Raw genomic sequence first — 25,572 nt, 5'->3', positions numbered from 1 at the left:
AAAATGGCAACCGAGAGAAGCACGTGCGATGCTAAGTTTGGCCAGCCAACTAACCAATACAGACTCGTGCACTTTCACGTACAGTAAAAAAAAGGTAGTAACTTTCCAGATTAGTATCTGAAATATATTTCGAATCTGGAAATCCAAAGAAATCACTAAAGTAATTGCTTAAGAAGTCCAAAAGAATGCATTAAAGACGTCTTTCGAAATGAATCCCTTGGATTCCGGTCTCAAAATATTTTGTTGCATACTTTTAAACACTTTTATGAAAATTTTTAAACGATATTGAAATTCTATACTGTTCTTTATTTGTAATTCATCATTTTAAATTGAATTACCTCCGGTAACCATATATAAAATATTCCTAATAATATTTTTCGATCTCATTCTGCAAAGTTAAGTGTAAATTTATTTCCAAACTAAGCGATCTTTTTTACAGTGTCCTCTTACACATAAACACCCTTGAAATGCACTCGTGTGTCGCTGTGTCCGACGGCGTGACAGGAAAAAATATGTACCAAAACCAGGGAATTGCTACATTTGACCAAAGGCACGTCAATTAGAGTTCTAAAGGGGTGCGGTCGATGTGCGAATGACTTTGATACGCCAAAGGGGTTTCGCCGCACATGAATTTATCTTCGTGGCGGCTTGGGGTGGCTAAAACCACAGCGGGTGGCTTGTTCGCTTTCAGTTTAGATATTTATTTAATTTAAAAGCAATTCCTTGTTTGTTTTCTGGGTTTTTGTGCTTCTATTTTTGGGCTATGGCTGCAGGCGATTTGTTTGGCTCATTAAACCGTTAGTGGGTTTTGGGGCTTGTTTGGTGTGCTTTCCTGTGATTAAAAAGAATGGGGATTTAGAGTTTTATAAAATCGGAATAATTTTGCTTTTACTTAAATATATGTTATGATTGAAATGCATAAGCAGCTTGGCACATATTTTGTACTTTAAATACTTTGTTACCATATTTTTCAATGTTATGCTAGCTGTTCTGGCAACTTTAATAAATATTCCCAAACTTATATTGTACAATTTTAATAATAAATTTGCTGCTCTTTCAGTAAATCCCTACGACCAAGTGATTTGTGGGGGTCATTGACGGGTTTAAATAGTTAAGTCGAGTCCCTTTCCGAGTCTAAAGTTCATTTGGCATGAACAAAGCGGTGGCAGCGACAAACATATGGGAGTGTATAATATTGTGCAATGATAAATTACAAAATTGCTGCCTTTGGCAAAAGGCATGTGTGCCTGTGGCATTGTGTGTGAGTGACCCAGTCCCAAGATGAGGCCACAAAGGCCATTTTGTTGTTATTAAGTTTGCCTTTTGCCTGTTTATTTTTTTTTTCAGCTGCACATGGCTTTTGTCTAGGAGGGGTTGGTGGTACAGAAAAAAAATAGACGAAGGGAGTGGAGCGTGGGGAGGCTCGACAGTTGTACACTGCGTGAAATTAATGATGCGCCAAAGTTCTGCTTCTTCTGCGGCTTCATTGTTGTGCAGTCGAAATGGCAACGAAATGTCCACAAAATGTAGGTCTAAAGACGCTTTTATTAATAGTCCTGGTACGTGGTCACGATTAACTGCCATTTTACGCACTCGCACTCATCCTGCCACTCCCACTTTGGCCCATAGCCTCCAATGCCCCCATTACCCCCTCTTCAAATGGCCGATGGGCGGTCTTAGCCTTTTTGAAAGCTTTTTGCTGTTGCGTAAGTCAGAAAGTCTCTCATCTCTGTGGATGTGCCCGGTGGCGAGTGTGTGTGCGTGTGTAATCTGCGTGGGATTTGGACACGACTTTACTTAAGTTCATAAAAATTCTATTAAAGGCAAAAAACCTTAGCTTAGGGACACGCCCCTTTTCGTAGCCAGCAGGCCCAAGTAGTTAAGCGTTCCGCAATCCTTAATCACCGAGATATAAGTAAGTGATTGTGCATAATTATTGAAGTTTTGTTTTGTTGTCTAGAATAAATACATCATGTTTCATTTTTATTATTAGATAACTATGCCAAAAATGTCTTAAAGCGTCTAAATATTTGTGAGGTAGAATTAATGAATTAGTAAGTGCCACTTAAATCACTTTAAAAAGGTGTCTAAAAGTATGCAATGTTTTTAGTTAGAAAGTTCAATAGTTTCACTACGAAACAGTGAGTTCAAAAAACCCAAGTGAGTTTAAATTAACTTTAGGCTTTTTTATAGGTATCCCAGGTATCCAGTTCTCTTCTTTAAAATGTCGTTTAATCTCAAACTAAATTAAAGAGGTTATAAAAGCGGTTTCATGGCTGGAACACCCAGTTGATTGAGGACCCTCGTCTATGGCATTGTCCTGCTGCTGGAACAATCAGAGTCGACGGCTTTTAATAACATTTTTCGCTGCGCTCCTTGGCCATCTCCTCTTGCACTTTTTTCCGCCTTTGTCTTTCGGTGTTTTTTGTCGCTTAAGTGGAGGCTTTCGGATCTTTCGAGTGTCTGGTGTGCCACGCCCCCTTTTCCCCACCCAGCCGCCCACCATTTTACATGACATTTTAAATTTACGATTTACATTAAATGGCGCAATGCAAGAGCAACAACAGGGCCAACTCACGAAAAAAAGGAGGAATAAGTACAACGAGTGGTTGTAAAATGAAATTGCTCAGTCGCTTCAAGAGGCTCAGTTTCCATTGGCCCAAACCCCCCTCCCCAACTTTTCTGGCCTTCTGCGGTTGTGTGCCTGTCCTTGGAATACAGTTAAAAACCAATTTCGTGTATGTAAAATATATCAACTATATATTTAAGTGGCTCTCGCGATGCTGATTCCGTATTTCCCTACTGTTTCGATTTATTTTTTGGGGGATGTCTTTTATTTGTATTCTTTCTACTTGTCGCCTGTCGAGGATAAATGCATTAGCGGGCGTAGCAATTTACACATTAAGGCGTGACAAGGGGGCGTGGCTTTTGGGTGGTGTGGGCAAAGGTAATATACGAGTGGAGAAGGTTTGGAAATGGGGTTGCATGAAAGTACATTAGGATAGGAAATCTCTTAGCAACTGAAAATGAAATCGTGTTGAACAATCACATAAATTGGATGAGATAAAGCGATTTGGTATGAGGAAAAATATGGGTTAGATTGGTTTTTGTGGTTTTAGAAAACTAAACGATAATAGCATAAAAAAATTCTAAAATATATGAGATAAGTTTATTTAATTAAATACTAAGAAAATAAACCCAGTCGAATATACATTTCAAAGCCATTAATTCTCCCCTGCAGGTAAATCAACCTTTCTTCTAATCTGTACAATCTAATAAATTTCCTCATATCTCAGGCACTAACCCAAATAAATCTCCACCAACGACTAATTAAACTTTTGGGCCGAAAACTTAGTTTTTATGATGATTCTTGATGGGCACAACCATCCCCCACTTCACCCCGAAAAATGTTGGCAGTTAAATAAATAGTTGTTTCGTCTTGTTTGGTACACACAAACACGCACAGACTTGAGCCACCTGTCCACACACTTGACGTGTATTTCCGTTTCCGTTATGCGAAAACTTTTTTTTTGGGAGTCATCTAAGTCGCTTTCCCTTTTCCCAGACCATTTTCGTGTCGAAGTTGTTGAGGGGCGAAAGTTTCACGCTTAACATTTGCGCCGGTGGAAAAGTTGAAAAGTTTATCCCAGCACACCGACATCGCTAACTAACTAGCGGACACCTAGCCACCAGCACACCTTTATACACACACCTGCAGGCTCACCTGTAGACACACACACATACACATACATATGCTGATTAGGGTGGGCCGTGATTAAGGCAAAGGGAAACGTGCCAAAGGATTCGTGGGGGGGGGGGGGGGGGTTGCTTATATTCACGGGGAGGATCCTGGCGAACTGGTGCTTAATTAAATTTAACAGCTGCTTAATTGCACTCCTGCCAGGGGGCGTGGCCGCCGCCTTGCTATTAATAATTTTGACCAAAAACGCTAATGAGCCAAACTCAACTTAAGTTTAGTTTGAACTGAGGCACGCCTTCAACTCCAACTTGGACTCAAGTTTTTCAATTTTTAAGCGAAACACACGGAGTTCTGGGGAAAGGTATAACCGTTTTGCTAAGGAGTTTACACTTCTAAAATTAACTTTGTATGATATTTGAGAACTGGTTTACTTGAAATTTCAAGAAAAAACTTTTTTTAAAGGGGTATTAAGAAAATTAATAACAAAAATATGAAAAAAAAATGTAAAAAATATACTTTTTAGAAAGATATTAAAGGAATTGAATAAAAACAAATGATAAGAACTAGGCAGTTGGATAAAGTTCTCAATTTATGGGAGTAAAATATTATTTTTTGATTGTGTATTTTGTTAGATACACCGCATTTTTTATTTTCTGAATATTATACTTAAAGATTTTTCATTTATGTTAACCTTTCCTGTGGTTAGGGTATTTTCCTTTGAAACTCTTGGTCAAAACTTTGACGTAACCTTCGGTGCTTTCATTTATCATGCCGCCGAGGACTCCGGTGGCCGTGTGCCTCCATTTCGCCGCCTCCCCTCAATTCCTGGCCACTGGCAGAGGCTATTAATTTCGCGTCAATTAAAAATTAAGCCAATTATTTGTGCCTGCCCCGTGGCTGAACTGGCTCAACACCGGCCTCTACAGTCGTGTCCTGCGTCCTCTGTCCGAAGTCCTTTCCCCTCACCCCTCACATCCTTCCTTCCTGCCAGCCTCCCTTCCTGCTTTTTTGCTCCCTTCTGTCCCAATGCCCTTTGCTATCCTTTCCCTTGACTGCATTCGAAGTCCATTAGGGCTTCATTTGTTTTTAATGCTGTGTAACCTTTTGCCAGAAACAAAGAATAACATAAAATAAAATGAGGGGAGAAAAAACGCGAAATTTCTAAGTTGGCACTTTCACGGTTTTGGCCGGGATCTTTCAGTCCAGTTCAGGTCGGTTCGGTTTGGTTCCTTTCCGTTTCACTCCATCTTGGTGTCAGGCCGCCCGCCGTTTATTGGCTAATTTAATTTGCATGTCTTGCGTTTGGGCAATTAATCAGCGGAAACAGCTGTCCGTCGCCTTAACCCTTGGCCGCCCACGCTCGTCTTCTTTTATACAATTTTTGACCGTCTTGTCTGCTCCTCTTTTCAATAGAATTTTTTCGTTGGTCATTCTCTGTTGTAGATATACAGCGAAAAATATAGATTTATTTGTTCTTTATGTAAATAAAATATATACACAACTAAATTCATTTGTTATTTAACAATATTAAGGTTCAAAATTGAAAAATTCATTTTTTTTCAATGTAAAGCATAGTTAAAAGTTTCTTAGCTTTCAAAACTCATTTATATTTTTAAAAATATCTTTATTAAAGTAACAAACTTCTAAGAAAATCCTCTATTTAAATACAGTATATCCTTGTGAATTAAATAAATAAGGCGCCGTGTTTTAATTATAATTAGTTTTGTAAACCTTTTCATTTTCTAATTTGTTCTATTGCTCAAGTAATTGGATTACGCTAGAGTCCTGTTCAAATTTATTTGATTCTAAAAACCCACTTTGCAAGGTCCAAAATCATCTACAAGCAATTTTAATACAATGAATACTCAACGAAGCTGGTTGATTTTTTCCCGTACATTTGCTTTTTCGGCACTTAATTTCAATCTGCTTCAAGTCGCCTGCCATGCTCTTTGTATTGTGCCATCCAGTCTTACAATTCCTTATTGAATTACGGATCCTTCGCTCCCCGTTCCTCCAGCAGATGTCCTGTGCCCTTCGCCTTTTAATTGCATTTTCCTCGAGGAGCAGCGACTGCAGCTCAAGTGGCTGCCTCTCACCTTTTCGCCAGCCCCGTCAAGTTGAAATTAATGCAGCAATTTGTAATGAGTTTGCCTCTTTGCTTTGGTGTCACTGCTTCTGGCGGATTTATTGTTGCCCTCGGATCAAGTAAATATATCTCATTTCTTTCTGCAATCCAATTTGCCGGCTGCAGTGCCTGCAAATATTTGCCGCCTTATTATGATAATTTATTGTACTTAGCCGGCCACTAATTGTGCGCACAAACAATATAATGAGCCATGGTCCGACGCGTTCTGAATAGTCAAGCAGCATCGAAGGCTGGATTCCGTAAATCAAATTATGCAAAGCAGCGGGGCTGAAAATTTTCTTATTTGGTCTAGGGTCTTGGGTTCCAAAGTCCCAAAACGGCACCAACTGTAGTGCACTCATGTGTCAACTGAATGTCTGACCAATATTTATTCGCGCCTGGGGAAATTGTTGACTTTAGATTTTTTCGCTGTCCACTTTAAATACATTCAATGACTTTTTTGTTGCCCTCTTATAAAAACATAAATAAAGCTTGTTCAAAAAATAATAATATTCAAATATTTGTGCGTTCTTTGTGGGTTTTTTTTGTTCATAAAAAAATACCATAACATAATTTATAAGTAATAATATGAAACTTATTTGTTTATGTCGTAAATTAATTTATTATTCTACCCATATGAATACATAATTTTCAAGCATTTACAAATGATTTACGTTATTTTTGCAAGCTACTCAGCAAGACTTTCTGTTAAACTTGAATTGTAAACTTCGTTTATAAAAAAACTTCAAATGTAAATGGCCAACGAGTGTTTTACGGCGCTTATACATTCAACGAAATAGCTTAAACTCCTTTTTTGCCAGCTTTACGAGTTCAACTTTGACACCTCACATGGGTATTGGGGACAGGGGCCAGTGTGGCGACCCCGTTTTTATATGTATTGTCAAGCCATAAATTTGTTTGGCTGCGCAGTATAAATTTTTAAGCAAAGACAAGCCATGTCACGCACCCTCCCAAAAAACCAAACAAACAGAAAAAAAGGGAAAACAGGAGCAGGATGCGAGTAAAACTATAAAAGCGCCGAAAAAATTGAAATAAATTGAAAATTGCAGAAAAATATAACAAAGTGCTGTCCAGCGTTTGAGGGTTAGTGGGTGGAAAAAGGGGTTTTGGACCCATGCGTCCTTGTGTGCCGGGAAATTCCCTCTTCTGTAAGTTGAATCCTTTGGCTTGTCTGCTCCGCTGTGTGTGTGTGCGTGCATATAAATTAAGTTTTAAAAGTAAGCGCTCTTTCTTCTCCATCTTTTCCCTATTTCACCTTTGTGTGTGTTGTATTTGAAAACAAAATAAATGCAGCATCTAGTATTTCGTGGAAATTCGATAGACCAGAGTGCAGGTACAAGGGAAAGTTTTTAAGAAAACCCAAACTAAACAGAACTGAGCTGGCTGACTTGGAGAGCTCTGATTTCACAACTTGCTCCATGGCCATCTTTTCCCAGTGCCGAAGCAGCCCTTGAGTGGAAAATGCATTAGCATATGCTCAGTATTTAAAGATAAACATCGCATTGACTGGGAATAGTGGTCGAGTTTCAATAGGGATTGATTTTGTTTGAGCCAAGTTCTCGGGTTCAAGTTACTTTCGTAATTTACTTAATTTGATTCGTGTTTCTATTTGGTTTTGGTGTGTAGAGTTTTTCTCCGGGTTCATATCCTGTTTTCTTTCATGGGTTAGTAATTTAAGAAACATGTAGGTCTAGTAACTATTGGAAAAATTATACATCAACTTACAATTTTATACAATTTATACTTTAGTAATTTAAGCAATATTTGCTTTATATACAATATAAACTTTAATTTAACTATAGTTAAAGAAACTAAAAAATGTTTAATGCACTTAAAATCTTTAGATTCCTCCAATAATTTAAAGCCTCTTTTAATTTTAAAGTTCACATATATCTAACCCATTCAAGAGCTCATTAAAATGCAGATGGTGCTTAACAGTAAGCACTATATTAAAGCAGTTTTACCAGAATTAAGCACCGGGTGACTGGTTCCTCTGCGAGACTAGCATTCATTAACCGAGCTTTCTTTTATCGATGCGAGTGACAATTAAATCCGAGTTTGCTTTCCAATTAAACCACTTGATTAGCTTTTGTGAACTGCAAAAGGACGATCTCCCCTTTCCTCCCCTTTTTCGCTGAGTGTGTGAATGTAGGTCCCTGTGCGTGGGCGTTGACGTTGCAGTGTGACCAGCATTATGCGTGAAGCATGTTAATTGCGCCTAATCAGCGACACGAGCATTAGCACCAGAGTTCGCCATATGGGCGTGGCCTCGCAGCGCTTAATTACATAAGGGAAGCGAAGTAAACCTCAATCTCCGTCCAAATAACCCTGCGCTTTTCTGCTGATGCCTGAATTTCAAATCGCCACATTTATCCAAGTTGGCAAAAAGTGTCGGAGACAATTTGTTACTTCACCGCATTCACTTTTGGTTAACAGATTTCTTTTTCGTTCAGCTAACTCAATAAAGCCAACGTTGTCTTGCATGACAAAAGCAATGACGACAGACACTCAACGGGTTATTAGCGAGGGGCTGTCAAAGGACCATGGGCGGCGGCGAAGGGGTTTTGGGTCGAGGGGTCACGGTGATGAGCTCCTGCCCTCGTTGTTGGTGATTTCACTGCACTGAGCTCGGCGCTAAATGGATTTTTAATGTCGTTGGCAATGCAGGAAAAGTTTCCCAAAAGGTTGTTGTCATCGCTGGAGCGAGTTTCCTGTATGTACTTGTGTGCGTAATAACACTTAAACGCTTAAATTCGGTAATAGATTGGCACACGAGAGGCATAGAGGTGCCCTGAAATGCAGATACAAAGCAGTCATAAGCGGGGATTTAAGTTTTTTGTTAAGAACTTTAAACTCTAACTAATAGGGATCACAAATGTTATGAGAAAATAAAGGTATAAACTACACCTCATGATAAAAACAAAAGAAATCTTAAAGTATAAGAATAAATTAAATTTAAATAAAGTATACTTTCGAGATTTCATTTTCATTTGAAAAATTCTTGAAGTTACTTCCATCAATAAAATACTTTAGAATTAGTTAGCCAATATTTTTATAATACTAATTCAGTTTAGCACCGATCGAATAAAGGTTTTATGAAAAAGTATGATTAGTAAAGTAACGTGGGAAAAGAAGTCCTTTACTAAGGAACAATAACATAGAATTTTAAGTCGTTTTATAAAATATTATATATAAATATCAATGTGTTACAGTCAAAGATGTAAACATATGATTCATGTTTTAAATGTTAATAATATATATTTTGGAACAGTTTCATAACCTTTTCACGCTGCCATCTCTGGTTATAGATCGCCAGCATTTTCGTGGGGAAACTTGGTGGTGCTGCCTCAGCTTCTTTGGAAGGTACGTGCAACAATCAAGTGTCAGCGTAATGAGCTATCAAGCTGCAAAATATGCAATTTGAGCGCGAGTGAATAGTGCGACTGAGAGTGCACACACATGCGACTCACTCACACCCATGCACTGGCACAAAGACAGGCACACAAATGCGGGTTGAGTCGAGAACAACGACAACGACAACTACAACACCTCGCTATCGCAGGAGCTTTTGCTAAATTTTGCGTGTAAGTGACAAGTCCCGCATAAAAGGGCATAACAACTGCAAAACGCTGATGACAATGTGTGTGTGCGTGTGTGTATTTGAGCTAGTGTGTGTCATGCGGTTGTAAAAGTGTGCGTGTGTGAGTGCTGCTAGGGGATGGAAGATGGCGACGCGTTTTTGTTGCACTTATTAATGAACAAACAACAGAGCGGCTACGTAATCATCGTTGTCAGCCAAGCGCCATCATAATCAAGCACTCAAGCGCATAATTATGGCATGGGCGTGCGGTAAGGGGGTAGGGATAGGGGCGTCATGGGCGTCAGGGGCGTGGCTAGGGATTGAGGAATGAGGTGGCGTGCTGCTCTGACGTTCGTTGGCTTGGTTTCGGATTTTGGGTTCTGCGGTCTGACTGTTGTCCTGTGGTCGCTAACTAACGCGAGGCAGAGGCGTCCTCGAAGGGGGTTGAATACGAAGCTAACTATTTATATTTAATAGATAAATTATTGTTTCTTATCCTGGCAATTTTTGGTTTTTTTTTTAACTTTATTAGAATGTTATTCTTAGTTTTCTCATTACGAAGATTACAATGTATCTTTTAAGAAATATCATAATTTGTTGTGGTATTTTATTGAACTACCTTTAGTTTGGTAGTAAAGGAAATTGTTTTATATAATTTGCATGATTATATAGATTATATTATATCATATTTTATAATATTTTTTGAATATAACCCCTAAATCGGCGCCCCTGTCTCAGCCATCCGTGAAGTGGACACTGACCAATCCTTTGCACAGGACACTGCGCGGCTTTGGTCTCCTGGTATCATTGCTCCAGCTAGCTCCATCCGCTTTATTTTATTTTTGTGTTGGTCCATAATTTACAATTAAAAATCATGACACTTAAACATAATTAAAATATGAAAACGGTTCTGGATGCTGCACAGCAATAAACTGTAATAAAAGTTAATTAGAAGATGGCAAAGGGAGAGAGAGTCCTTAAAGCTCCATACTGCCACTAAATTCTGTACTTGGATAACCAAGTTCAGTGCGCCAAACTAAAAAGTATTGAGTACTAATGAGTTTTTAATCACCAATGCAAGTGGGGGGAATGTTGGCTAGATGCATTTGCAACTCGTTGTTGTTTATTATCCTGCCGGCTGTCGACTCACGACTGCTGGCTTTAAATATTAAATGCTGGAATTTTGCACTCGGCCTGATGACCGACCACAAAGTGAGAAGCCAGAACAATGCAGCCATCGGGGTGTTAAATGGTTTTGTCTGCATGTCAAATTACAGGAAGCATAATTTCAAGCCTGGTTGCCTGCTCCTGTTCCCAATCCGCAATCCGCAAACCGACCAACCATCGACCCAACTCCTCCCAAAGTAAACAAAACGAAGCACATTCCAACAAAACAAAACAAAAGGTGCAAACTCTTTGAAATTATGCATTGAATTTTTGGGTCTGGCAAGAGGGGAGGCGGATGTGTTCTGGGATCCGGGAAGGAATGGAATTGGAATTTATTGTTGGTCATTAGGCAAATTCATTTAGTAGTTGAGCCACATTAATGAGAGCATTTAAGGATATAACGAGAGATCGCCTATTGATTTCAAAGTAAAGCTTACATTGATGTGCCAGAAGTTAATTAAGGCGAATTCCTTTTAATTGGCATTAGATTAATTCATTTGAAGTTTAGTCAATAAGCTTTTTAGAGGAAATTGGGCAATCTATTGTTTGCTTCGCCATAAAACCTATGTTTTAAATTTAAGGAACTTAAAACCATTTGAAAAATATAGTGTTTCATATTTACTCTACTAAAATTAAAAATGCTTTATAGTAAAATAATTCCTCTTTTTTTTAAAAATTTTAACAATATACTATATAAGTCTTACTATATAAGTCCTAGCAGTCTTTAACCTTAAGATAATATAATAATATAAACACGTTTCGTTTTAGCGTACATTTTTAATATAAAACAAAAAGACTTACTTTGAAAACAGGGAAAATGTCTTTCTGAATTTCTACCCCAACAAACCCCACTTCATTTTCCATAATGGAGTTTCGAGTGCATTATGCGAAATATCCTTTGTGCGCTGTGCTATTAATTAGGCTTATTAAAATCGACGCTGACAGCTCTGCGGTTTGGCGGTTCGAGGTTTTGGGGCTGCACACAGCGAGAGAATTCGGCCGGGTCTTAGCCGTCAAGGATATTTTAATCAGGGCAATTGTTTGAGGACCTGCATAATGCATCGGGGCAGCTGAGGCTGTTTGGGCGTCTCATTACAAATGAAAATTACCGCTTAATAATGTTTGAGGGCAGCCCGAACTCTTTGAATGTGAATATTACTCAAGGATATATACACTCCGGCACATTCTGGTATCCCTTTTTATTTCGCTTATATTTTGTGAAGTATTTCCTTTTTTTTTGTGGGTCACAAGCCATTAGCCAGGCCAAACGGAAAACACGCTAAGCCGGCGCGGACACCGAGTCGAGTCCTTTATGCATGCTGGATGGGCCTGATTCCCATTCGTTTTCGGATTCGGATTCGTATTCTGATGCGGCTGAGGCTGCGGTTGTGGCTGCAAAATGGAGGAGGACCTCTGCTCGCCACTGTGGGCCAAAAAGTTAATTGTAAACATGACCCAGTTTGCCGGGCAGCGTTACCCATTCCCCCTTCCGCCCTTCCGCCCTTCCGCCCTGCACTCTGCACTTGCTCCTGATCCTGGCTTGTTTGCAAGTCACTCATTCAACTGCTGGGGCTTTGTCTGGAGATGGGAACAGGAGACAGTGGGTGCAGTGCATCCCCGCATCCCAGCAGCCCTGCATCCGTGCAACCCTGCATCCTTGCAACCCTGCACCCTTAAATGCAACCCTGCAGCCCCCGAATGAAGAATGCCGCTCGCTTTATTATGCGACATTGGCCTCAGCAGCCGGCTGCTGCCTCAAAAGGATATTTGTAATGCTCCATTGTGCCGCTCGCTCTTGTTATTGCTGCTGTTCCTCTGCGCTGTCACCTAAGTCATTTTGGCTTCACTTGAGTAATGGCAGCAACGCCTTAAAATATGCAAAAGCTCGAAAAATGTTTATAATATCTGCAGTGCAAACAAGAGCCGAAGACAACGGTGTCGTGGCAGAAGAGTGCACTGCGAGAAAGGCGTGATTAATAGGTTTTTTATTTTTTCGAGGAAAGATAAGATTTTAAAACATATACCAAATGGTGAGATATAAACTAAAGAGCTCTGTACCTAGTTTTCCGGATATTAAACTAAATGTAGGTCTTAAACTTAAAAAAAAGAAAGGAGATCTGCCGTTCTAAGCGTTTTTTCAGTTGAATATGGGTACAAGACTATTGGATGCTGTGTTCAATAGTAATATTGGTATCTGGAATATTAGCAGTTATAATAATTTTCTAAGTTCTTATTTTATTTATAGAAAGTATTATGTATTCATGAGTTTGTTCAAGATATTACTTCAAAATTCCACCGATATACATTTTTTCTTTCTGAAAATTTTGTTGAAATTTCAAAGATATGTTAAGGGGTACATTTTTTTCTCAGTGTGCCCAGTGCAAAAGGGATTTCCATGGGGTCTGGCCCGATCCGTAGCCGTTGTTGCAGTTGCTTAGCTATCCCGACAAATGCCCGTCGGGCTTCGCTGCAGCACTTTCAATGGGTCGAGGATGTGGATGGGTTCTGGTGGGTGTGGATGTGGATATGGATGCAGTGGGTGTGCGGGTGTGGGTGTGCGTGTGCTGGCTGCAGTTCAAGTTAATTGGATTTGGGCAAAGTGCTGCCACTGGCGGCTTTCGAAGGTTGTTTGCAGTGCAGTGTGTGTGTGTGTGTGAGTGAGTGGATTGGGGGTAAATGCAAGTCTAATGGCTGCAAGTGCCTTTTTAATGACACCTGAAGTCATTCGGTAAGCTTGAGCATTTGTGCCGGCAGTGAAAGTTGGCAACTTGCAGCTGGCAGACTGGGAACTTCATTGAAAAACCCTTCTCTGACCACAATTTTTGCTGTTTTTAAAAGGCGCCCTTGCTTAAAACTGTTTAAACATCATGAACTGTTATCGGACTTTGTACATGTAATTTTAAGGGTATTTAAATTGCGTTTTGATAACAGCACACTACCTCTTAAGGTTTAAGAATCTTAAAACTTAATTTCATAATCAATTCGGAATGGTACCCAAGATAAGCTGATATTTTCATACAAGAGGAGTCAAAACGCTTAAGTTTTTGGGACTAAGGCTGGCCGGGGGGGATAATGTAAAGTAAAATTTGGCCTGAGAGCAAGTCACGGAACCGAGTGATTCCCCTCCTGATCCCCACCTCCCGAAGGACTCCCCCATGGACATTTACATGCACACCGAGGGCCGCCCACATGAAGTTATGCCATAACAAAGACGTTGCACATAGGACTACTTGGATATGCATAAAACTATGCTACATTGGCACTAAAACAAACAGCAAATGGGGATAGGAATAGAGATGGGACGGTGTGGTGTGGGTAGAAATAAGGGGATGGGGATGAGGATGAGGTCCAGGATGAGGACATGGGACATGTGGGTGTGTGTATTTAGTAATGTAAAAGATGCTGTGTGACAAGATGATGACGATGCTGATGAAACATACCAAGGCAAAGGTAAAGCCAACTGGGTACCAGAGCCCAGGGATGGAAAGTGATAAAAGAATCTCAGATCTTAACTAAAAAATGGGATTTAAGAAACTGTTAGGTAAAGGAATTGTATGTAAGTAGGTGATATCCTGCATGGTATATGAATATGAACAAGTTTATTAAAAACAAAAAATATCTTAAAATGTTTATTATACATTTAGTAAGAAAAGTATTTTAGCTATTTATCCGAAACCTGAAACTTTAAGCTATAAAGCGAAAAGAAAACCCGTAAATCATTCGTGAAATACATAAAATACTAAGTAAGAAAGCCAAGCAGTTCCATTTAAACTAAAAGCTAACCGAAACACCACTGAAAAATTCAGTGCAGTCTTTAATAATAAATAGTCGCAAATAAAGCAATTGAAAGTTTTACTCGACTCCGAAAGTAGTCATCCTAAAGATGAAAGTTGATAAAGTGAATCAATTTGCGAATGGAACTAGATCAAAGGGTCATTCAGCTCAGGGTCCCCGGTTGAACTGGCTTTTCTATCTCCCTACACCTGCCAGCCGAGAGCTTTTATGTTGGCTAAGTAAATGTTTAAAATATTTGGGTTGCCTGATGCTGGTCCTGTTTCGTCCTGTTCGTCCTGCAGCTCCCCATCCTTCTTTTCCCTTCCCTGCCGCTGCTACACGTTCTCGTAGTTGAAGTTTTGCGCCCAAAATTATTAAGATGAGTGGCATAAATTATGAGCAGACCAGCAGGCCCTGCACACAGGACTACAGGACTCATAAAAGCCGCTGGCATATAATCCTTGGGGACTGGGAGAGGAAGTGGGTGGATTGTTTGATGAGTGAATGACTAACTGCATGACAGTTTAGCCACCCTGTGTGTGGGTGTGTGTGGGTGAATGTGTTCCTGGGCGGTCCTGATCACTTTAAGTATTGACAACGTTGGACTGCATGGCGTATACGTAATGTGGGCTATGGGCTGTGGGTTGTGTGGCAGTTAGTTTAATATTTATTTAATTTAATATGCTAATTGGATGTGATCTGGGTGTGTGTGTGTGCTGGTGTGTATATGTGTGCTGCAACTTTACGAGCGAACAATTCATAAATAAATGAAAGCGTCGAAAGTTTTCACATGTCAACGAATTGAGTTTGTGCTTGACTTTGAGTTCGCCTGCCAACTACTGCGCCAATGACTTTTATAAATCGTTTATAAAATTTGCCACCAAAGACGGGAAACGCTGTCAGGGCAACTTCTGCCGCAAGTCGGCAGCCACAGGCGACGACAAATTGTTTTTGCGATAAAATAAGACAAGTGACACGCGGCCCTAATCGTTCCAAAGGGGGCGTCTCGGCCAAATGGGCGTGGCCAGTTGCAACCTAAAAGGCTGCCACTCCACTCCGTTAACGTTAATTATATCAGAGTGACTGAGCCGGAACGACATGGAGATGGCAGTGGAGAGGCAGGGTGATAAAACGGAAACGGAAATGGAAACCGAGGGAATACTGTGATAAAAAACTTTTGCCTGACCGTTCCAGAAATTGCATTTAAAGTGTGGAAAACAGCAAATGCATTTCCCACCCAACGACGACCTCAATGTTTTGCATTCAGCAATCAAATTGAATTTGTCAGACGACATAAATAAATGGTAAATCAAACGAATTGCAAACTCTGCTGTCAGCGGGAAATGAAATTGCATGCCAAAAAGTATGCAATGAATTATACGTGAGCAACCCGAAAATAAAACAAATTGTAACAACTCAAAAATGGTAAGCAAAAACCAGAGCTGGGAATAAAAATAAATTCTTAAAATATATGTATATATATTTATATTGTATGTGTGTATATTGAAAGTACACAAAAATTCTGCAGCATTGGGAACTATTTTGCACCAACTGTAGAGTCCACAATATGAAAATGGATTGCTGAAAAGTGATGAGGAATTCTTAGTTTGGTTGTAGAATGTGGCATGCCAATCAACTTTTTGAGAAACTTATTGGAACTCAATCTTGCTAACGATTTTTTGAGGCAGAAACATTGATGGAGTGTGAGAATTAAAAGTGCTTAGAGAAATATCTAGTTAAGGCCGATCTGTTGTCATGGGACAAAAAGTGAATCCTTAGTGAAGCTGACAATTTATAAATAGATACTATAAATATGTTTATAAATTCCAGTGAAAAAAATGTTTAAAAAAGACATATTCAAATGTAAATTATTATAAGGCATTAAATATTTTGGTGTTGAAATTCTGTTATGATATTAACTTGAAGTTTTCTAGTACCTTATATATTTCTGTATCTGGATTACAGTTTAGAAAATTCAGAAGATTAAAAAGTACCTCATGTAGGTATCTAGAAGAATTCAAATGAAGATTTTTGTTTAATAATTACTATATGTTTTTATAGTTAAACTTAAATAAACATGAAATATTCTGGTCCTGCAATTCCTCTATGTATTTTTTCTATTCACCAAGGGTTCAACCAGCTAAATAAAGTACATCTCGGAGCAGTTCTGAATTACCGATAAAAACCGCTCCTTTTCACTTTGCATACAGTAATGGTTTCTATAGCCAGATGTTGGCCCTTTCGTCGGGCCTTGCCCCACTTAGTTGCAGAGCATCCGACTGCCTCATAAATCCGACCTTCTTTTTGTTTATCGCTGCAGCAGCCTCTACTCTGCTGTATTTTTCACATGTGAAGCACAAATAATATGAATTTAAATTGGAGCCGTGAAACAAAAAATGGGGGGGGAAATAAAGGAGAGCAGCTCGCTGAACTGTGAAAAGTAGACGGGAAGTAGCGAAAATGATGCACACGCACACACGAGATGCGAAAAGCGACAAGCTGGCAAAGTCACTCAGTCAGTGGGTGGTTTTCTGGGGTTCTGGGGTTCTGGGTGCTTCTGTAGCATATTGAACTTGTCAACATGACAGCGGAGCGGAACCGAACCCAAGGAAAATGAATGAATGAATGAATGGGTGGGAAGTGAGTGGGTGAGTGAGTGGGTGAGTGAGTGGGTGAGTGAGTGAGTGAATGGGGAGCAAGTGTGTGCGTAAGTGATTCCCGATAGTGGGGAATGTATGCAAAATGTATGCACACACACACCCCGAAATCCTGCAAACACCCTGCGGCGCAAGGAGCAAAGGACGTGGATCCCGAGGAACAGGACTTGTTGAGCTGAGCCAGCGTTACTCACGCCGCCATTCCTTTTGTTGCAGTCAGTAAGAAATTGCAATTGCTTTGCGCAAACTGACATTGACAGCCCCCTCTAGAAACCCTTTCCCCCTTTTCCCCAAAAAGAGAAGGGGGCGTGGCACTGCGGCTGGCCTGCCACTCTGTTGCCCATCAATTTGAATGACATTCACAAACAGCCAGCTTGCCAGAATGAAGGCAAATTCTGTATGCACGACGAACAAGAAATTGTGACATTTGTATAGAAATAGTTTTGCAGTTGTAGCAAATAGTTTTGCAGACATTTTTTGATTGCCGCATACTTTAAGCCAGCCAGCGAGCCAGTCAGTCAACCAGAATGGATGCCTCCAGCTCACAACTGAAAGAGCTGGCTGAGAAATTGTTTTGGCTGGATCTGGTATTTTGTATTTCATTCTTTTTTCTCACACAGATCCTTGGGGCTCGTTTACTCCTTTTACTTTGATGCGGCTTTATCAAGCCGCTAGTAATAAATCTCCCTCCGTACGAGGGTCTCATCTGTGGCTTTAATATAAATTTCAGTTATTTGTTATACATGGTAGAGGTTTTTTAATATGGTAACTATGGTAACATATCCCAATGTGCCTTGGTTTTTATTTACACACTATTGAATTAAAGTAATGAGTCTTTATAAAAAAAGCCAATAATTAAGTAGATATTTTTTGTCAGTATCTTTTATTTAAATTCGTTTTAATTACATCATTTAATCTTTAGGGAGTTTTCTGTTGTATTTAATGCACAGTTCTACCCCAAGCTCCTGTAAATACAGATGTTAAATATAACTACTGGAACATTCGGAGAATTATCGTGGTTGGCTGGCTCCTCGAAAAGAGTCTTTGGTTGCTCTTATTTTAATAACCCAACGATTATAGTGGATTACATGCACACACCCTTCATTATCAACTTATATTTCCACAAGCCCGTTGCCTCGACGGCGTCTTCCCCTTGAGTTGGCATCCGTTGCCTGCGCATTTGCCGCATTTTCAAAAGGTTAATTTTCCAGTTATCAAATAAAAGGCCAGGCATACTCTCTCGTACTCGAATCGCTGGGAAAATGGGAAAAGCGGGTTGCAGCAGCTGGCTGTTGGATACACATGCTTGGCAAATAGTTTTGACAGCCACAGGGAAAAAAGCAGGGGCGGCAGAAAGGGGGGTGGCAAAAAGGGGGGCGTGCCAAGCCGTTGGCATCCTCTTACGTACGAGTATTTTTCATAGCATTTTTCTTGTAATAATTTTTGCTTTAACCTTCCTGGCATGCAGCTCACTGCGAATGTGGGCTGAATTTAGGCAAGGGGAGCTGAGTAAAGAACGCTTTGCATTTCAGCATTTTGCTTGGCTGCTTTCGGGCCAACGTTTTTATTATACCGTATTTTAATTTTAATTTCCATTCGCATCAATTTTGCTGAAACACTGCATTAAACTAGGAAAATTGTCTTAAGCTTAAGGTTTTTTTTTCTCCCCTTGAATTTAATTCTTCTTCTCGGTTAGATTGTAGATTTGCTTGGCAACATCGGATAGCTGAACATCAATGGCCTTGGTGTCGTCATATAGCGACGGTGCCTCGCCAAGGATCACAAAGGTTCCCACCAGGGAAGCGATCATGAAGAGCCAGAGGAACAGGCGATCCATGACCATGGCCACGAAGCCCCAATCTTGATCTTCCTGTTGAGATATAGAACCCAAATGGTTTTAGTAAAGTATCATATACATATACCTAGGGAAATTTGTTTTTAAAATAGCTTTACTACGATGTTTTTACATATATTTATAGGTATAGTGTTCTATCTTATGTTGATATAAGTCTACATATTATAATGCTTTAAATTGAAGTCAAAAATGTATTAAAATCTTGCACAATAAATACAGAAAACCTAAAAGGGCTATTAAAAAAAATCAAGAGGATATTATTCAAAGTTCATTGACCGATTTCACACGCTACATAAATAATTATTAAACATTATTATATGAATAAAATTTAATGAGAACCATATTTGCTGTTCTGAAAATTTTCTTTTGGCTTCCATCCAATACGAAGCCGTCTGCATGCAGGACGGTTAATTGCGCTTTAAGCCCACACTTTGAGCGATTGGCTTTCATTAAGCACTTCGCTTAATCTACTTATGCCCGGGCATCAGTTCGGTTATCAATCAAAGAGCGGAATCGCAGCGGCAACAAAGCAAAGCCCGAAAAAATAAATGACTGAAAAGGGCCAAAACACAAAGGGCGTGGGGCTGAGGGGGGATAAAATCGGAAAAATCGAGGAAACCAGACGCCACAATCACACAACAAAGAACATTCGGGGTTTGATTGAAACGTTTTGGCCAAAAACCAGCTGATGAAGAGATGAGAAGTGGGTGGATTGGCACTGCCAAGGGGCTACGCCAATTGCCAGTCAATTGAACAAAAGCAATTAAAAGTGGATTTGCCGGGTTGTCTTAAAGTGCAAATATGGCAAAAGCTTAAATAAGTCGGCAAAAGAAAGCCAGTGCCGGCCAAAAGATCAGACAGAGAGTGGCCAATGGCCGATGGGCAGTGGCCAACTGGCCAACTGGATGAATGTGAGCTCCGGAAAGGACATGGCCGGCAAAAGCGATTTTTGCGGTTTCCTTCGACGGCGGCGCCCGTGGACAAACGGAATTTCCAATTAAAAATTCAATCAGCTACCGGACTCACCGCATTGAACTCGTCCTGCCGCTGCATGTGGTGCTGTATGAACATGACGTTGTGTATGGCCTTTTCCAGCTCGAAAGGATACTTCTTGCGTGCGGCCACATCGCTCAAAGAGTCGTCCAGTCCGGACAGCACGGATGGCAGTCCGTTGTAGCCGCTCAGGGTGCTCAATCCGCCGCCCAAAGCCCCCACCAGGCCGCTGAATCTGTAAGTAGAGGGATGACAGGTCATCAAAGTGTCCTTGTGACAGGATGTGCAAAGGTGCGTGGGTGCGGAACTCCATTGACCTATCAGAAAGGGCTACTATACGCTATACTTTGGTATTACTTATTTAAAAGATATTGCTACAAATTGGTTATCACGCATTTCGAGTAGGTTGAAATATATTTTCATATCTAAACCTATAAAATTCTAAAAATTTCAGATGTTTACCCTTAAAATCTAAACCCATGAATTTTATTATTTATTCCAAAATTTTCTATTGTGTTTTGTTAATTGAAAACTTGACTCACTTGTTAATATAAATATTGCCAATCACAACTGAACCAAAGAAAATGTATTGAATTACTATTATTATCCATTATTATGTTGAAATTCCATTATTAATAAATTTAAATTAAAAATTTGCGTCACTTTATATATATTGAAACTTCCCAAGGAGTTTACTGACCACAAAAATCGACCGCATATCTCACCTGTTTGTGGCCGTGGTCACGTGCATGCCATTGCACCCACCTGCCCCCACTCGACCTTGCATCCGCCGCAGGGAGTCCGGACTGGAGCCGCCGGAGTTCATTTGCATCTCGTCCATCAGTGCCTGTCCGAACTTGGTCTTGCTGAACTTCAGGCCGTAGTTGATCTTGTTGGCCGCCAGGTCCCGCAGCAGGTCCTTGGGCACCCGCATCAGCAGGAGTTTGGGCAGTCGCTTGATGAAGAAGGACCTTATCCAGGGTCGCATCTTGTGGGTGCTCGGCTTCCGGTAGTGTATATTGAGTATGATAATCGTTATGACGACACTCAGCCCCACCAGCAACATGGTGAACAGTAGGTATTTTCCCAGAAGCGGCAGTGCCAGGGAAGTCGAAGGTATAATTTCTGATATGAGCAGGAAGAACATGGTCTGCGACAGAAGGATACTGATGCACAGGGCAATCTTCTCCCCGGAATCGGCGGGCAGGTAAAAGACCAGCACCGAAAGATATGAGATTCCCACGCATGGAATGATCAGGTTGACCGTGTAGAAGAGCGTCTTCCGCCTCAGCGTGATATTAAAGAAGATATCTGAACAGGCCAGCCATTAAGCCAGTCAAAAATCCAGGAAGATGCGGTAAGAAAGAAAGTAATATTTTTGGGGAAGAGGGAAAGGGAAATTTTCAGGGGATGAGTTTGGGTAGAGCTTTCGCGTAATTGCTGGCGATTGGAAGCTTTAAACTCCACTAAACTCACCCGGGTACGGTTCCGCACAGCAGGGATAGTACTTCTCGTGCCGCTCAGCCGGAACACCGAGGATATCCCACTCCACACTGGGATAGTATTCGCGCAAATCGATGCCAATCTCCACCTTGTTGTCCTTGTCGTTCTTCTGGCTGATGTGCTTCAAATCGATCTGCGAATCGAGAAAAGCCCCGTTGATGGAGCCGTTAAAGTAACGCTCCTTTGCCTCTGCCTCTGTCCATTTCAAAAGCACTTGCCATGCCATCGCCACCTGGCGCATCCCTATCCCTGCTCCGCCAGCCAGGCGCTCAAGTGCAGTCGTTAAAGGAGTAGCGAAATTTAAATGCGTTGACAAACGCCCGGTGGAAAAGGGCTTTCTGTTCTGTTCCCTATCCAAAACCTGATACCTACACTCCCACAAAAAATGGTTACATACTCACATTCAGAAAAAAAACCGATTCGTTCACTATAGTATCAAATCATGTGAAGTTTGAGTGATTTTTAACTTTTAAAACAGTTTTTTTAACTGAGGAAATATTTTTAAAAGCATTTCTAAAGTTATATTGAACTCTGAATTTCTAAGGTAGCATAGCGATTGCTTAAGGTTATTTAATTTTTGGTTGATTGTGACTAAGATAAGAGCCTTATCTGTATTAGATTTAAATAGATTCCCTTTCTTTGAGTGCACTTCTAACCTGTCCCTTTGCGCAAAACTGTGAAGGGTCAGCGGAAACGGAAGCTGCTCGGTCTGGGTGGAAGTCGCACTTTGGCTTAATTTATGGCCGCGCATTTTTATGACAGCGACACACACAGTCGAGTGCTTCTGTGTGAGTTAGTGCCGCTCTCTTTCAGCGACAGTGTGCGTGAGTGGGTGACTATGTGGGTGTGTGTGTGTGTATGTGTGTGTGCAGCGGTTAGACAAGTTTCAATTACACTTTTATACAATTTCTCACATTTTAATCTGCGAGATGCCGACGACGCCTTTTCGATGTTCTTACCGCGTCTTAGGCGTGTAAGTCGCTCCCTCATCTCCGAATCTTTTCATCTTCTCATCTCGCAGATAAATGGTGGACCATAAATCGTTGGCCACGCCCATTTATCTGAGACTCAAGTTGCAGGCGGCTGACAGGGAGGATAGAGACAGAGGACCTAAGGCAGTGGAACCATCACTCACCTGATCACCATCGTAGGTCCAGGAACCGAACTTCATGAAGCAGGTCTGCTGATCGAAGGGAAAGTAGCGCACATCAATCTCGCAGCTCGATTTGAAAATGGCCGGCGGAGTCCACACCACTTTGCCGGTGTAGTGGAGGATGGCTTTTGTCATAGTGGTGACCACATACTCGCCATCGGCACTGTAAAACAAGTTTTGGAACAGGGTCTCTTCTTAATAAAATCACAATACCAGCTCATATTATATATTTTTAAAAATTCTTATAAAGGGTTGCAAATAAAATCAATTTAGTTTTTAAATCACTTATAGATGTGTCTAAAAGTATGCTACAATATATTTTATTTATATTTTTATTGTATACTTTTAGACACCTTCATATATAATTTTTAAACACTTGGCACTTATTACCTATTATTTCTTTTGAAATGAAAAGAATGGGCAAAAAAATTAATTATTTGTTAATCTTCTACTCAAAAATTAAACCAAAAATAAAAAAAATGTTTTAAATGTTAATAAGAAATATTTTATTTTGACTATTTAAAGGCAAAAAAGGTTACAAGTTATTTTTAAATGCAATTCAGGTTTTCAAAATTCAGAACCATATTCTCCTGTATGTTATTAAAATTTTAAGATTTTCTTACGGGACTATTTGAACAACTTACTTGTTGTAGAGCACAATGTCGGGTAGCCAGATGTGCTCAGAGGGCACATAAAGCTCGGTGACGCCGCCGTACTCCGAGGGATCCCACTTGAATTTATGATCCTGCCACTCGTGCTCCAGCCACACGTTGGTCGTTAGAATTTGATCTTTGAGATTCTGCAAAAATTAAGCTCGCATAAACAAAAAAAGAAAGAACTCGACAAGCCGCAAAAAATGTAAAGGGAAGTGGAGTTGGGAGACTAAGGCCCAGCCATGCATCAAGGGGGATTTGCATTTTATTCATTTTTCCCTTTTTTCTACCCGGCACTTCCTTATATCATTTGCACTTCTCGTCCCGTCCCCCGGCTAATGTGCTTTTTGCTGTCAGCTTAGGGCTTCTTTCCCTTTTCGGCTTGTTTTATTACCTTTTAAGCCTTCTGGTGGCGGTGAGACCTCCACCACCCAAAAACCCAAAGTGCCAGCCCTGCAGCCCGGAATTGCAGTCTCGGCCGGCTGACAAATGACTTGGCCGGGGAACTTTAAGCAAGCGCAGACAACGGAGCCCCTCCATGTAATGAAATGTTGGAGTGAAATGTTATAAAAATCTAGTGCTCCCCGTTCGCCCGAAGTTTTTGAGAAATGCCAGCGATTTATCTGGCGGTGCAAAGCAACCAGTGCTGACAGGAATAAAGTTGATGTTGCGAATTGAAATATGCCACTTTAATGCCGCGGGCCATGCACAGAGAGAAAATGTTGCTGATATAATAGATGAAAATCAAACTATTTATGGGTAAATATAGATTATTCCACAATGGTAATGTAGATAATACCTCTGCATCAAAATATCAATCAAGTTAGACATGTTGTGATAATTATTATTTCTTAAAATATTTGTGGATTTTGCAAGTATAATAGTACTTCTAAAAATGTAAGTATCAATATGATACAATAAGAAATATTCAGTGCATTACCGCTTAAAATGAATATATTTCTTAGAATTTGTTTTCTAGATTTAAATCTATAATCCTTTTTATATCATTGTCATACTTTATTTCAATAAAATAACCATAACCATTGTCTTAATATATTCTGTATATCTTATCCTAATTAAACATCGAAATATAAAAACCCGACCTTTTTCTATGTGTACTTCTAGAATTCATCCCTGTTTGCTAGGGGCTGTCATTATGTCTTCATAGATTTCATCGTTGCCAGCTCTCGATTCGCCCCATTTGTTGCTGTTTATTGTTTAGCATTTTTTATTTACGAGCCGCCGAAAGTTGCTGGAAACTTTGACGCTGTTTCTTGTATTTTTTTAATTTGGCAGCAAATGTAGCGAATCGTGGACCGACCGGCCTTATTAAAAATTCCCCCCGACTTTAATTAATGAAATCTAATTAAAATTCTTTGCTTACCAAATCGATGAGTTGGGACAGCCGTAGGCCCAACTTGACCAGCACCGTATCGGTGTTATTGCTAACGGGGCGGATGAGGCGGTTGTAGTTGCTGAGGAGATCATCGTAGAGTCGCTTGGCATCCGGATTGGCCTGGACTGTTTCGCAGAGGAGCAGGAGGACCAAGAGGAGGCAGAGCGGCTTGCAGTGACGCCAGATGTGGGCGAGGAGGGCGGTTGGTCGTGTGGTGCAGCAGCCAGGAGCCATGATGACGTCACGCGGCGGACAAAAGGCCTTGACGTTGCTCGGGCGGCCGGTGTTTTATTGATGCAAACACACGCGCACAGGTTTTTGTTTACCTTTGCTGCTGGCTCTTGGCTCTTGCCTCTTGGCTAAAATCTCTGACGCAGTTGCTGGGGCAGAGCGAGTAGCTGGCTTTTAGCACATGGCCTAAAAATGTGTTTACAAGTCTCCAAGTCTCGCTGCTGCCAACAGATTTTCGATTCGGCGCAGTGCTGAAGCAGCTGAAGCCGCTGCGCCCAGGCAGCTGATTTTGTTTTTCTCAGGCCGCCTAATAATTTTTCTACTAATATTAATATTTTCACTTGGCTAAATTCAAGACTAAAAAATCTTAAAAATATTCTTAGTCGTTAAGAAATTTTTTAAATATTTTTCTATATTTTATTTAGACCACTTTCACTGGTTTTCGGGCGAGCCTTTGGGCCCTGCTCCGTGCTGTCCTGCATAGATATTCACAGGAATCGTACTGACGGGCGTTTTGTTTTTGTAGCCTGGCCAGGACCTCTGGCAGCCTCCGTTTTGTAGCTTTGTAGCCGGCGGGATTTCATCGGAATGTGGCCGCAGATGCTGCGCAGCGCCTGCGCTCTATGGTTCACCCTGTTATCCTGCGAGAGTGGACCTCATCATGCTGTATGTAAAGCCAAGCCCTAGCAGGATGCTCGCTCTTTTGCACCCACCTTACCAGAAAGGGACTCTCTGCGGAGCACTCTTCGATGGGTGTTAATCCC

The 25,572-nt window shown here is 40.6% G+C and overlaps 1 protein-coding gene across 1 annotated transcript; it reads right to left on the bottom strand.

The window, feature by feature from the left end:
* Positions 1–18,550: 18,550 nt before the first annotated feature.
* On the bottom strand, positions 18,551–25,310 carry nAChRalpha2 (nicotinic acetylcholine receptor alpha2). Its single transcript, XM_036817468.3, has 7 exons — positions 24,566–25,310; positions 23,173–23,327; positions 22,511–22,691; positions 21,349–21,508; positions 20,598–21,183; positions 19,906–20,107; positions 18,551–18,894 (listed from the first exon to the last, which is right to left on the bottom strand). Exons 1-7 carry the CDS (start codon positions 24,809–24,811, stop codon positions 18,700–18,702), a joined length of 1,725 nt encoding a protein of 574 aa, XP_036673363.2. The 5' UTR covers positions 24,812–25,310; the 3' UTR covers positions 18,551–18,699.
* Between the last annotated feature and the right edge of the window lie 262 nt (positions 25,311–25,572).

This window comes from Drosophila suzukii, chromosome 3 (assembly GCF_043229965.1).
Source record: "Drosophila suzukii chromosome 3, CBGP_Dsuzu_IsoJpt1.0, whole genome shotgun sequence".
Lineage (NCBI taxonomy): Eukaryota > Metazoa > Arthropoda > Insecta > Diptera > Drosophilidae > Drosophila > Drosophila suzukii.
The sequence above is the reverse complement of the archived record's forward strand: the minus strand, read 5'-3'. Positions and strand labels throughout refer to the sequence as shown.